The 14,502-nt window shown below is 49.0% G+C and overlaps 1 protein-coding gene across 7 annotated transcripts in view; it reads left to right on the top strand.

Moving 5' to 3' along the window:
• DUSP8 (dual specificity phosphatase 8) overlaps window positions 1–14,502 on the top strand; it is an 89,597-nt gene that overhangs the window by 49,310 nt on the left and 25,785 nt on the right. For 2 of the 7 annotated variants that reach the window (XM_025207907.1, XM_025207905.1), the window contains exon 1: window positions 11,880–12,353. The exons of 3 other annotated variants lie outside the window; for them this stretch is intronic. Coding sequence is in view for 1 of the 4 variants with exons in the window: in XM_006026890.3 (XP_006026952.1) it covers window positions 12,236–12,353 (118 nt within the window). In the remaining 3 variants the exon portion in view is untranslated. Of the gene's footprint in view, window positions 1–11,879; window positions 12,354–14,502 lie in introns of those variants that run through there. 2 more of the 7 variants (XM_006026890.3, XM_025207906.1) reach the window with 2 other exon arrangements.

Below are 14,502 nucleotides of genomic sequence, written 5' to 3'. Positions count from 1 at the left end.
TGGCCATGTGTGGAGAAAGTGAAGAGGCTGGGACTTCTTAAGAGACAATGAATAAGAAAGGGCATGCTAGAGGCAAGCAAAAGGACGAACGGGACAACTGAGAACAAGGCATTTCTGTGTACCCATTCTTGTAATGCAAACGAGGGGGGCAGCCGGTGACTCGAGACTTTAAAATAGAAATTACACTTTTTTTTTTTTTTTATTCAAAAACCCACAACATTCATTGTCATGGCTTTTACCAAAGAGAAGAGCTTAGCAGGAATCAAAACTGGCATCAAGGTATTTTTATAGACCCAGTTAGACTAGGTAGAGAGAGAACCCCTTATTGCTCAGGGTGTAAGCTGGAAGTTGACTGATGGGGGCTGAAAGGGAAGTTTCCCAGAGGGCAGGTTATTTCCTAATTGTCTATCATGGGACACTAGCACTTTCAACTGAAGCATGTAGTGTTTGTTCCACTCTTGAGCATAGTAGGCAGATTTCTTTTCTTGCCTGCGATCCAGACAACATGTTAAATAGCAACTGGCTGGACTGTGCCATCAGCCCTGAGATCTTTCAGATTCCCTGGGCAGTTCTCTTTTGTGTGAGCTCCATATGGCAAGATGCCTGGGTCCCTGCACCAGGTGCTCTGCAGTTCTGACAAGTGTGTACATGCACATGTGCACACCTCTGCTAGCTAGCTGCTGTGGCTGGCAGCAGCCTGTGAATGGGGCAGCTCTGTTATGGGATAAATGGAGGCGGAGGGTGCCCCAGTAACAATAGAAATCAGTTCCAGCCTTCAGGTGGTGTCACTGACTTTCTGAAAAGCATGATAGTTCAGACCAAAGACATGGCTCTGTTGCATGGACTTGCTAGAAGGTCTCTTTATTCAGCTGGCAGAGCATTTGCCCAAGATGCCCAGGGCACTGGGATTCAAGTTTTTAACTGTAATTTGCCAATTAATTGGCAGATAAGGGTCCCTGGTGGTGTAGCCTGCAGCTGTGCCATGCAGGGTCACAGTTTTGTAAGATCTCGTAAGTGAGGCAGGAAAGAGGCTGCACTGGCACATGGGTGGAAGATCTCAAAGCTAAATCCAGGCTGTGAATCAGCAAGTGGCACTCTTCTACAGTCTATGGCAGCATCAAACTGGTGTTCCAACTGGAGGGCATTATGCTGCTGGAAGCAGTGGGTTTCCACTTGTGGTCGTTGTGCAGGCCGGGTGCAAGCCGGGCCCTTTTTCGTGCTGCACGCGGGCTGTGGCCAGCAGCCCGGGCACGCGGGGTCGGAGAGAGCGGCGTGTCAAGCTAGAATTAGGCACGGACTCGTAATGGTAGATTGAAAGATTGTTTACTTACACCGGAGATGGTTGCGGTGCAGGCTGGAAAACTTGCTTGAGTTGCGGTTACAGGCAAAACAACACGAACGACCACGTGGAGTTTGCTAGGCTCCACGGAAACAGAGCTCCGGATGCTCTGAACAAGTGCGCCACCGAAAATAGGAACTTCGTAGATACGTGTTATAAAGAATTATCGCTCGAAGACGGGAAGAGGTGGGCGATGGATCAGGTCGCCAAGCTCCTCTGAATCTCGCACAGGGTTTCTATTACCCTGCCGTGTATCCAGAGTCCCCACGACATGGATGTGGAATCCTCTTCGGCTTGGGCGGAAACCGCTCAAGCCTCTTATACGGCTAACAGGCCAATCGTTAGCCGCCACGTGTGAATAATTTAGAACTAGCCAATAGCGGGACACAAATTTGCATGCGGGTGGCGGGAACTCCTTTGCACCGTGCATTTCTCTTGCAACTTGAGCAATGCACCCTGCAAAGGAAGCTACAAATTGGCGGGAAACTCTTCCTTGCACCGGGGTTCTCCTCTGCAGCAGAAAACTCCACCGTGCAACGAAGCTGCAATTTAGCAGGTATAATTCTGGTGCCGAAGCACACACAAAATCATACCTTTGGGTTATGACAGTCGTTACTGGTCCCATGGCAGTTGTCACAGAAAAAACTATCTTAAATTTCATTTCATGGCTGAATTCCAGCTTGGGTAATTATGTTTCTGCCAGCCTGCCTTTCCCTGCATGGTTTTAATAGGATGCACTATTCCTCTTCCTGTTCTGAACAGTTGTAGCGCCTTCTTGCCATGACTGCTAATTCCCTGCGGCGTTCTGCTCCAGCCATGCTCTGCAGGTGGGTGAAGTGAGCTCTCTCTGCAGACAGCCTGCAGAATGGTTTGGAATTCCCCAAAAAGGGGAGTGCATTAGGCCCTCCGCATTAGTGCTGTGGCTGCGGTGAGGTGGCTGGGGTGAGATGTTCCAGTCGTGAAACAAGGCCCTGTTGTACAAGAAGACCATCCTTGCTCCAGAGAGCTAGCTAAGCTATTGCATCAAAAATGTTTGTTTAGTTACGATTGTAGCAGAAGGGAGGCTGTGAATCCAGATCAGTTTTCTGAAAGCAGAACTATGTTTCCCCAAACCTACACAGAAAGCTATCCAGCTCCATATGGGCCTCAAGGCACCCTGTGTCAGCCTTCAGACTCCATATTAATATCACAGCATGCTCTACCTGGCTTGCTTTCACCTTAAAGTTGGCTCTGGTGCTCCAAAGTAGATCCAAGGTAGTATTGTTGATAGGGATGAATCTATACAGCCATATGTTTAAGAAAAATAAGGAGATCGTTCAGACCACTGAGCAGGAGCCTCTGTTTTATCTAGTGATTTCTTTAAGCACTTTCTATACCAGATTCTTAGCTAGTGCCAATCAGCATGCCTCTGTTGAAACTGCTTCCAATTTGCCATCAACCTGCATGTTGTGATGGGGTTTACAGTGGCCCAAAGTGGGTACAGCGTGCTGCTGTTCTGATTGGGTCACATTTTGCACACACTTTGCACAAGGCGTGGGACGATGGTGAATCCAGCCTTTGAAATGGATCTGCTCCAAAGGTGGTGCAGTGCATTTTTAGATGAGCACAGGTCTTTCCCTCTCAGTGAGATATCAGACTTTTTTTCCTTAGGGAAAAAAATGTTTGTTCCAAGCCAAATCCATTCCAAATCCATGAGTCAGTCAAGAACTATAAGTGGCCCTATTACTGGCAAACATCTTCTACCCCAACCTGGGGCTTCAGATGTTTCCAAATCATTTGGCAAGCATCCTACGTGCAGGCCCAAGCCTAGAGGCGTGGGGTTGGGATGCCCCCCGAGTTTCGCTTGCCCTCAGCTGTCTGGCCACAGGAGCAAGCTTGGGAGGAATCTCCTGTTTCCATAAAGTAAGCATAAAGCCAAGATATTCCCACTGAAGCAGCAAGTGGGAGGTTTACTATACATTACCTCTGCAGGTACTAACCCGTGCCAGAAAAGCAGTTATCCCCAGTGACTAGGAAAATCGCCTTAGTGGTCACAGTTTTTCCCCTTCTAGGTAAGTATAGGTCAGAGAGTTAACAGATAAATACGTCTGTCACTGTTTACTGCACCTTAAAGCTCAAGCATCGGGCAGTTTACAGCTGAGGTCCTACCACAGAGAGCACCTTCTGAGTGTCCGGACACACGTAGCTGTTCCCAGTGATGGCTTTTTCAAGAGGGAAAGATGAGAGATGCTGTTTTGTGAGTAGGCTTTACCTCTGCAACACCCGGGCGTTATCAGAGAAGAGCCAACATCAGGAGTGTTAGGACTGTACTGTTGTACATGTTGAAGTACTCTAGAATTGGAATAATTGCCTTTGTCCAATAGTTATTATTGTCTCATCTGCATTGAAGTGAGAAGCAGCAAGCTTTTTGACAGAATGGAGGTCTGCCAGCGCTGTGCTAAGTGGATTGAAATGTCACCTCTTTCCAGGGCAGTGTCTTTCCCTGCCTTTGTCCTCTGCAGGAGTGTTATTTTGTTCTCCTCTGACAATCGTGACGGATATCCCTATGCCTCCCCCCACCCCAAACTATGCTTCCTTTCTCCAGCAGCTGGAGAGTGCTGCTGTCCTACAGGCTGTGTTCAGTCAAGGCACTGGCCCTTTCTGCTGTGATAACAGCATCTGGAAAAATATATGCCCATGTGTTAAAGTGTTCAGCCTATTTTCTAGTAATCGAGTGCTCCATGGTAATCTAATTGTACTGTGGTGCAGGCTGACTGTCCAAGGCACTTAGAGTTACCAGTCCCTGTTCTCCCCTCAATGACAGCCATGCATCTCCCTTTCAAGTCCCACTACTTCCTCCTGAACCAATTTTGAAAGTTGCAGCCCTCTGCATTTGTGCATGTGTCTCTCCTGGAGCATGTACCTGTAGGCCCAGCCAAGCAGATCCTCAGTTGAAGTAAACGTGGTGTAGATCTCTGCCAGAATTGCACCAGGCCTGGCTAGCATGCACCCTCGGAGTGCAACTGCACCAGCTCTCATGAGCCAAGGCCAAGCTCTGGCAAACCTCAGGAAGTCTGTATTCCTCAGTGAGGGTGACTTGCATGCCAGCCTCTGAGAGGAAAGGAGCTGCAGCCTTCCCCTGCCTCAAAGTGTGTTTCGAGCAGTGGTTCTTAATTAGAGCAACTCCCAGACAGCTGCTCTAATTAAAATGCCACAACGTCATGTGTATTAAGCATCCTGCATTTCAAAGTGTCTGTGGGAGCATTTTAACTAGGGCTCATTCAAGTCAATTAATCAAGCCTGCTCTGACACGTTCTAATTGGAACAACTCATCAGGGTATGTGTATATGCTTGTGAATATAGGTGTGACTGGCAATGCTGATCAAACTATGGATCATGTAACAACACACTGACCTGTATACAGATTTGACAGTGACATTGCAGAGATACATTCCCTTTCCTTAAGAGAACATTAGACTGGTTAACTAACCTTAAACTGGACTTATAATTGTTGCTCCAAGTCAGCCATATGAAAGAAGAAGAACATAGGTGTCAGTTGTAGATCCCACCTCACCTTGCCTCGCTGGATGGTTTGACACGGTTGACCTCTCAGAGTGCCTATGTTTGCGGGGGGTGGGGAACCAGCAGCAGTGTTGCTTTCTTCTTGGCTGTTCCTGGACATTTGACTTTTCAGAAGGGTCAAATATCCAGAACTCTACTTGAGCTCAGTAAAGAGTGGTGACTATGCAGCACTTTTTAAAAAAATCAGGCCGTTTTATTTAGGCCTCCAAGCATGGATGTGGAGTTGTAATGGTAGGGGTCTGTATTTTGACACTTTATTGTCCCACTGGCCAATCGCCTTTCCTCCCATGCACAACTGTGCTCATGTCTGAAACAGAGGAGCTGCTTTCTTCACTGCAGCAAAATCCTGAGATTGCCTCAACCTGGCCACAGGAGAGGATCTGTGGCACTGACTGCTGCTGCGTTGGATGAGCGTAGGCTGTTTGGAAATGGACATCACCTAGGCTGGCATTACTGGAAGATCCTACATTGTCTTACCACCCCATCACCACTCTGAGGTGTGACTAAACCTAGTTGCATTCTGTCCTGATCAAAGCTGAACTGGGTGGGGGTTGGAGAATGACGTCCAAATCCCCCCTGTGTATGCACGGAAGGATTTGTTGTAGTCTATGCAGGCTGAGGTGTAGCATCCTGGTAGTGCTCCCACCCCTTCCCACCACACCCCAGCCCTACATTGGAAGTTGTCAGTGTCTTTCTGAGAAGAAAAGAGTCAACACTGCTTCACTGGGAGGGTTAAGCCAGGTCACATATGTGTGAGCTGATTGTATTCCAGCCCCATGTTCTAAATGTCCCTGTTTAGTAACGCTGTCATCAGAGGACTTGTTTTCCTGATTCTATAATTACTCCGTGGAGCTTTTACCTCCCTCAGGCTGCATTTTTAACAATTGGACCCTGAACAGGAGACCGGGGGGCAGAGTGAAAAAAGGGAGGGGATGATAGGGCTCTTGTTGCCAAGACTTACAAAACCATCATGTCATTTCATGTTGCATTTCTGGAAAGCTAAAGGAAGGAAGGAAACTTTCCCAGTAAGAAATCCTGATAGACAGGAACCTGTGCCCAGTTATGATTTCCTTCCTTTGAAGAAGACTAGCTTCCCCTCCTCCACATCCCCTTTTCCTGAGGCCCTTGTCTCCTCTGTGTGAAAGGTCTGCAACTGCAATTATTTTAAAGTCCCTATTCTGGGTGGGGTGGGGAGGAAAGGCTGGACCAACCCCAGCTGGGTTGCTGCTATGGTGTAGGTACAGTCATCATGCATGTAAGTGCTGGAGAGGAGCTCTTTGCTCCTCAGTGCTGCAGACATCTTGGCCCAGTTTCCTCCCAGGCGTAATGCTGCTGATTTCAGTGGAGCTGCAGCAAAGATTTGCAGCCTTCCTGATTAGCATTTACTGTGGGGATTGCTGTTGATCTTGCCTGGAAGGCCCAACTAGGATTGGGGCCCCATTTTACTTGGCAGAGGGCACGTGCATAGGGGCTGGCTGCCCCTGCTGCAAAGAGGATAGAGTCTAAATAAGCAAGCTGGGTAAAGGGTGGGAGTAATGAGGAATTATTTCTCCCCCCAGAAGAACTGAGGCGCTGAGAAATTAAAGGCTTTTCCTAAGGTCACAAAGGAAGTCTGGAGCAGGGACAAAGATTGGAGCCAAATGTCTTGAATCCCAGCCCAGTGATTTCACCACCAACCTATCCTAACTCTCTGTGCTTCCATCACCTCCCTGGGATGGATGGATTCCTTTTGCCACTGCCCTTCCTCTTTGAGAAGAAGCTCCTTCCCCTGATATTGCTTAGCAGCTCTCAGCACTCTTTATTTAAGTCGGGAGAAACCAGTGGGTGAGACATCCCATTTCTGAAGATGCTTGAAGTGAGATTTTGACAGAATGCTGAGATATGTGCCAGGGGGAATGACCCAGGACAAGCTACCGCAAGAACTGTCTTCTGATGGAGGAGAATCTCTTCTGACTCGTTTGTGTGCAGAACAGGCTGGTGTGGGTGGTCCACATGAGAGACAGTGTCTTTGCTGGGGAAATGTCTCTTCCCCTTCCTTCTACCCAAACTGGTGCCCAGAGGAACAGGGAACCCTGCAGGAGCCAGACCTGGAAGGAAAGGGCAATTCTACAAGGGCTCTCTGCGTGTGGATGGGTGGGCTGCAGATGGTATTTCTATGTGGGAGGAATTTTCATCTGGAATTGGAGTTCATTACCGTTTCTGGTGAAGAGGGGTTTTGTTGCCTGCTGCGTGCACATGTCATTCAGGCGAGGGTGGGTGCGGATGTAGGGCTTTTCTAAAGAATCCTGCCTGGGGCTAGAGTTGCCAGCATCATGCAGAGACCAGCCAGAGCTGCCCCATCCATGCTGGCCTAAACCAAAAACCAAATTCATCCTGCGGGAACTTGGTAGCACAGAAATAACTTTTCTTTGGGATCTCGCAGGCACAAGGGAGCCAGTTTCCCACCAGTAAATTAGTGAGTAGCAAAGGAAGACAAACGCATTCTTAGCTTTGAAGGCTGTTATGACCACAAAGTGCAGTCCTGGCTGTAGAATTTCACCCAGTAATTCCTCTAGTTGAGTTAGAGTTACTCATGGACAATACAGATTGTCCAGGCAGTGCCACAATCACTAGTTGTGTAATAGTGGTCCTATTCAAACCACGAATGCAAATGTGTTGTTGGAACTGGTTGCAGCAGAGTTGCCCCTGGCATGAATGCGGCATGGCTTTGCTTTGCAGCATTCGGGGGGACCTTGGAACTTGGCTGTTCAACAGTCCCCCCAGGCAACCTGTGCCTCATGGTGAAATCCTTTTTTATGTTGCTTCTCAACAGTGTTGTGAACAAGTCCCCTGTCACGTTTGCAAGCGTAGAGGGAGGACCACGCAACGGCAGTACAGTATCTGTTTTTTGGTCTTTGCCCACTGATGTCATGCTTCTTCAGAAGAGAGTGCAATGTATAGGACTGAGTTCCAAAGCATTGTTCTGGGTTTGAACACTGAGGGTCTTTTTTTTTTTTTTTTTTTTTTTTTTTCTTCGCCCTTCCTCCCCCTGCCCCCCCCACCTCGTTAGAGCATGCTTTGAATTTTATCCAACCTCTGACCCACATCTGATAATAATCAAACCATATTTGTTACAATAACAAGCCCCACTAGAACACTGGCTCCACTCAGGGCCGGGAGGGATGGGGGAGCTTGTTTAATAACCATGACTTCATCTCATGTGATGTCACGTTAAGGAAAAACACAGAAGTCACCCGTATCTAACTCAACCTTGGGTGTTCTTTTGTTTTCCTGACTTGTAAAGCTTCAGGGTTTCAGCAGCACAATGTGTCCTGTCCAGATGCTCTAATCCCGAGCATTTTTTCTGGAAGTCTGGGTACAGATCAATAAACCTTGAAAGAGGTGCTGAGACTAAAGAGTACGGAGTATGAAAGGGGGAAATTGCTTCTATCACAAAAGAGAAGGAATCAGGCTCCTGATCCCATCTCTGACTAGAGTCATCTTTGATGATTCATGAATCAAGCCCTATTATGAGTGAGAACTGGCTATTTGTACTGTAACTTTTTCACTATGTTGCCAATGAAAAGTGTTGTCTGAGGGGTGTAATTCGGTCCTGCCCAACCTGCAAGTGCACTGAAGGACCTGGTTGCAGCAGAGTTGTCCTCCAGCATTGATAAGGCATGACTCTGCTTTGCAGCACTAATGAGACCTTGACACTCTCAGATCCCTTGGTGTAAAACACCAAAAAAACCCTCAAAAACCCAAGGGAGCACATGTGGCTCCTCCAGTAGACTTTACGAGAGCAGAGGGTGTCTTGCAGAAAGGAGAGGCAGTGGCTCAGGAGAGAGGGAGTCTTTCACTTCTACGTTGGTAGTTTGACTCTGCTGCAGATTGGGAGTGACTGTAGGCCTGTGTGAAGCAGCTAATATTCGCTTCGGATTTGGCCGATTTGGGGGACAGTGATTCGATTTGGATGAATCTCCAAATCAGCCAGGTCAGGCCCATTCTCCACCCCTCTTCCAGCCTGGCAATGGCTAGCCCAGATCCTGGCACTTGGGGGACTCAGCGGATGCTGCCAGGGAGGGAGCGATCCCCACTGCCCCCCATTGCCCCATGCTGTGTGGGGGGCTCTGCACAAGCCTCCAGCCCCCTCACGGGTGACCCGCCCAGGCCAGTTCTGGCCCTTTAAGAAACCCTCCCCCCATAAACCCCCCCAGACTTGCCACTCCTGCTGGCAGGGGGTGATCCCTGCTGCCCCACACTGCCCCGTGCCACGTGGAGGGCTCTCCATGAGCCCCAGAAGCCCAGAGGCCACTGCAGGAGCAGTGAGTCCTGGGGCTTTTTTTTTTCTTAAAGGGCCAGAGCTGGCCTGGGCAGGCCACCCATGTGGGGGCTGGGGGAGTGGGAGGTGGGGTCAGGGGGCTTGTGCAGAGCCCCCGATGCAGTGGGGGCAGCAGGCATCGCCCACTGCCCGGCAGGACCCAGTGAGCACCAGGGCTTTTTTTTTTTAAAGTACCGAGCTGCGGTGGGCGGGTCAGCCATGGGGGAGCAGGGGTGTTGGGGGAGCTGGCACGGGTCCTCCCGTGGTCCCCTCCCAGCTCCCCCAGCTCCGCTCCCCAACCCCCTGCTTACTAGCTCAGAGTCAGCTACAGCTCCCTGTTGCAGCCACTGGGGACTGCCCAAATCATCAAAGCTCTCCGAATCTTTTCCGAAGTTTTGGAGAGCTCTGAATCAATTTGGACCTTTAATTGGTCCCCTGATTCAGTTCAGATTCCGAGAGTCAGCCACCGAATCAGACCGAATCTTCTCCGAATCGAATCACTACCCAAAGCTTCACGCAGCCCTAGTAAATTGTAGTCCATGTGACTTCTGTGGTCTCTGTGCAGGGCCTTGTGAATGAGTGACTGTATTGCTTGAAAATACCACCAGACCTGACCCTCATCGGAGTCTTTGTGGATGGTCCGTCGCCAGTCTTGGTACAAAAACCAAGAACGAGATGGGGGAGGTTAGGACCCTGGCCTTAGACTTAAGGGATTGAATTCAAGTCCCTTCTCTGCCACAGGCTTGTGTGATCTGATGCAATTCTCTCTCTCTGCCTCATGTTTGCCATCTGTAAAATGGACATAATTTTACTTCTCCGCATCTCAGAGGTGGTGTGAGAATGAATGAATGTGTTAAAGATTGTGAGGTTTGTTTGTGTTAGGGTGATGGGGACCATAAGAGTACCATAGAAAGAACCATGTGATAATGTGAACTGATTTGCCCCCCTCAGCCCTAGCTTTAACTTCCATTAGATGGAGGGATCTTTGCAGGTCAGCTGGGCAAGACCAGCTGCCATTATATTGTTGTGGGACTGAAGTGAGCACTCTGGGGTCTTGCAGTATTCTCAGTCCAACATGAACGTGTCTCACTGTAGTATTTTAGGATCTAAAGAAATGGGAATGTGGAAGAATTATGGACTGGAGCTACCTAGCCTACAGATGTCCCTGGAATCTGTTTCTGTGCCTTTTTTCTTGCAGTCAGGGCTTTCCAGTTGTAGAAGTCTGTTGCAGAGCAGGGACTTGAATTCAGGTTTCCCCAAGTCCTTAGCTTAGTGCCCCAGGCCATCCTTCCTGTCGGCAATCCTTGCCTCTTGGAACGTACTGTACAAAAAAGACTTCTCACAGATGTTTAGCCCATCCTGCCATGACCAGCCCTTACCCCATATACTTCCCCACAGGACAACAAGGAAAAGACCCATTTCCATCTCTTTCTCTATTGCTGCCTTGAGGCCCATCTGTCCTGCAAAAACCCACCTCCTTTGTGAAAGATGAACTTCAAGGTTGAATCCTCTGGGCAGGATTTCCTATTGCCTTTCACCATGGGCTGTCATTTGCGCTGACTACGCATTGCAGACAACATAAAATTGGACCCATTAACTTTAGTGGCAGCTGATAGGCTCTCAGGATTGGGTCCCCTGTGCAACTGGACAGGATCCCTGAATACTTCAGGACTTTCAGTGGCCATTAGCTCCCTCCTGGACCTCTTCCTGTGGGCTTGAAGCTGCAGTCTGTTCCTTAGGACTTCCAAGGGAGGTCTGAACATGGGGTAGTGCCAGCATCAGGCTATGGAGGGCTTGTGAAAATCAGCATGGCTAATTACAAGAACTTGTTTTCCTCTGTACGAGGCATAACTCCTACTTGTTTTATATGCTGACGCTCAAGCAGAAAGCCAACTCGTTAAACAGACAACCAGGAGATTTTCTTGCTTCTTTTCATCGTGGAGAGCACTTGGGGCAGAAGAAAGGTTTCTTGCAGCCCGAAGTAATAGCAGTTTTCTTAGCACTTGCATTGGTGCTTGGATACCAAGGTGATGAATGCCTTATCATTGCATTAGAGCAGTGAATCTCAACTGGGGTGGCGTGGCACCCTGGGGTGCCTTGGGATCCTTTTGAGAGTGTTGTGGGGTGCTGCATGATGTTATCACTGTTTCACAAGATAAACCCAGTGATGTCAACCAGGAATCCATAGTGTTAAAAACTTTCTGATCTGGTATGGTCTTCCTCAGTTCTTTGCAACAGAAGGATTGCTCTAATATTTTTCTGTAGCCAAAAAACAAATGAGAAGTAAGAGCTGGCATTCTCTGAGGGGTGCCTTGAGTTTAGTGAGATCTACCTTGAGTAAAAAGGTTGAGATCCACTCCGTTAGATAGAAAGTGCCATACTGTCTACCTTCAAACCATTGTTCAAGCCTCAGCTACTCTAAGCACACTGTGCTTGGTGCAAGTGTAGCAAAGGTCTTGTTGCCTGCAGCACCTTGTGCCTTTAGGGACCTGTCTGTCTTGCATCACCATCCAGGCAGCAATTGTTTGAGAGGGAATAGGGTTAATGGGAGGAGAAAAATAGGTTGTTGCCCCTTTAAGCAGCTCAGCGAGCCATATGTCAGTCGTGTAGCCCATGAGTTAAACTGTGTGTCTGTGTGCTGAGTAAGGAATGCGGTTGCATGCCTGACCCGTTAGCTATGACTGCTCCTTGGTGGATCAGCAGGGCTCTTGCTCATGTGCTGAGCTCATTCAGGCTTGCTGGAGCCGGAGCTGCACACACACAGGGAGGGAGAGGAGAGGCAAGAGGCAGGCAGCTGTGCTGGGGAAGGGTTTTAAAAGCTCTTCCCCTCTCCTTCACCCCTTTTTCATTTTTCCTGAAATCTGGATTGAGGGGGGGTGGGTTTTTAGGCTCCTTTGGGGTTTTTTTTGTTTTTTTGGGTTTTTTTGTGAGAGAGGAAAGAGGGAGGTGGCTTCTTTTTTTTTTTTTTTTGGCCCGCCAGCTGTTGTTTTGCTAGGGCAAGAGGTGGCTCTGTGAGACGTAACCCAGCTGCCTGGATGCCTTTGGATGTGATGATCGCGCCTCCTGAGGACCAGTTCTGGACAGACATGCACGAGGGGCAGATGAAGCTGAAAATCAGGGTGCGGAGGATGAAGGAGAGCAGGGATATGCGAGGTTGGTCAGCCGGCTTGCTTCCTCAGGGTGGGGGTGTGGAGAGGATGGGAACAAGGGGTGATGGCTCTGCCTGCCCCCGTGTTTTGCACTGCAGAGAGAGAGGCTGACTTTACTGCACAGCTGATGGGTGAGCGGTCCCCTGTGGTGTGCAGTGCAGACGGGGCAGGCTGCTTGCTTCTTTCAGGCATCTAGATGAAAGAAGGCGAGCAGTACTTTTGGATCAGGAGGGGAAGGTCAGGAATTTGCATCCTTCTGCAATTCCAGAGAGCTGTTTCAGAGCATCTAGCCTGATTCAGCAGAGTGCAGCAAAAGCAGATGTGAGGTCTTGAACCACAGGACAGCAGCTCCTTGCTTGAAGAAGCAAGTGAGATGCTGCTGGTGCAGAGCTCCCTGACTGCAAGAGGAGAATAAATGATGAGGCTAGCCTTAGGAATTGGCAGTCGGCTGGATCCCCACTTTGTTACAAGAGTATGCACCCTTCCAGTTTCCGTCTAGAAACCAGGTGTGCTGCCAAGTGAATGGGACTAGCCAGGTTGGGACCAAACACTGCTCAGTTAGGCAAGTTTGGAGGTGCCAAGCAGAAGCACTCAAAGGAGGAAAGCTCTGAGGGTTTTTCTGTTCTTACATAACCCACACTCTCACTTCAGCGGGACACAGGGGAGGTACAAGATTCTTGTGGACCTCTCTGTACATGAAGCTGCTTCGTGCACTGAGCACTGGGCATCCAGGGGAAACACTGTCAGCTGTCATCTGCCCATGAGGCAAAGATTGTGTGTGGGGTGGGGGGGCTTCCCGCAGAAGAAAAAGGCTGAGAATAAGGCACTGAAAGCACCAGCAGTAAGAAAGCAATGCTTTTGCTTCTGCCCAGCCATGACCAGATAACCACTGTCATTGTTTTACTTCTCTCTGGTGAGATCACAACACCTCCACCCATGAAAAGGTGACTTTTCAGAAAAGTCTCACAGGACTAGTTCTGCAGTACTAGAGGAAGGGAGAAAAAAGGGGGAAATGATACAGAGCAGCTTAAAATATGCCCAGCTGAGAATGACCTAGTTTGCCAAATGTTTGTATTAAGAAACTTCCCCTCCACCACCACCACTTAAAATGGGAATCTGTTAAAAGTGTTTGACGGGTTTTTGTGGCATGAGCCACATAACCCAGTGATGGTGTCATTAGTAATAAGTCACTCGTGGAAATGACACATTTTTCTTTACTTAGAACAAGTATGGCTGGTCAAGAGCAGGCAGTCACCAGAGGAAAATCAGGACCAGCAACTTCAGGGGCTGTTTCTGTGGGGTTTTTCCATCTCTTTCTTTAAGGAAATACCAAAAGCCCCTGTGGCCAGATTAAAACGGGGCAGGCAACTGGAGTCACCTGCATTTTGGGCATCTGGAAAGAACCTACCAGGTCAGCCAGTGGTGGCAGGTGGTCAAGGATTGGGCAGGATAACCAAGGCAAACTGGAGACAGATGGGTGGGAGCAGTTTGGAATGGGAGGAGGCGACTGTTGGAGAAATGGGGAACGCACATAAGTCAGAATGGGGCTGATTCATCTGCTTCTCACTCGCAACCTAGAAGAGGGAGTCTGCCACAGAGTGATGAAATCGGTCAATGTTGCCAAACCAAGAGAGAGTCAGAGGAAAGTTGGGGGCAGAGGAGGAGAGGTGTAAAAAGAAAAGGGTTGTGCACACACACACACACACACACACACACACACACACACACACACACACACACACACACACACACACACACACACACACACACTAAAAGGCACTGAGATTTGGGATGACAAGGAGCATAGGGGAGAGATGTAATGGTGCATGTTTCTCAATGCTGCAATAAGGGGAGAAGAGTGAAAGAAAAGCTGAATAGAGCTTTCCTGTGCTCAGGGGCCGTAGAGTCCCTAACACACAGAGCAGTCTGGGAAGACCCTTCAGGACTCTCCTCAGCAGCAGTAAAAGCCATGTGAGCACTTGACTTTGCAGAGGCAATAAACCCAAATAAGAGGCACTTAATTCTAGCCCCTGCATGTGGGATGAGTGAATCCACATCTGGATATGCTGAGCGGTTCTGGCCATGTCTGATTTGCAGAAAGGGACCCTGGAGAAGAATCCAGTGTCCACCAGAGGGCGAGTTGACCAGGCTGA

This window comes from Alligator sinensis, unplaced genomic scaffold (genome assembly GCF_000455745.1).
Source record: "Alligator sinensis unplaced genomic scaffold, ASM45574v1 scaffold5_1, whole genome shotgun sequence".
Taxonomy (NCBI): domain Eukaryota; kingdom Metazoa; phylum Chordata; order Crocodylia; family Alligatoridae; genus Alligator; species Alligator sinensis.
The sequence above is the reverse complement of the archived record's forward strand: the minus strand, read 5'-3'. Positions and strand labels throughout refer to the sequence as shown.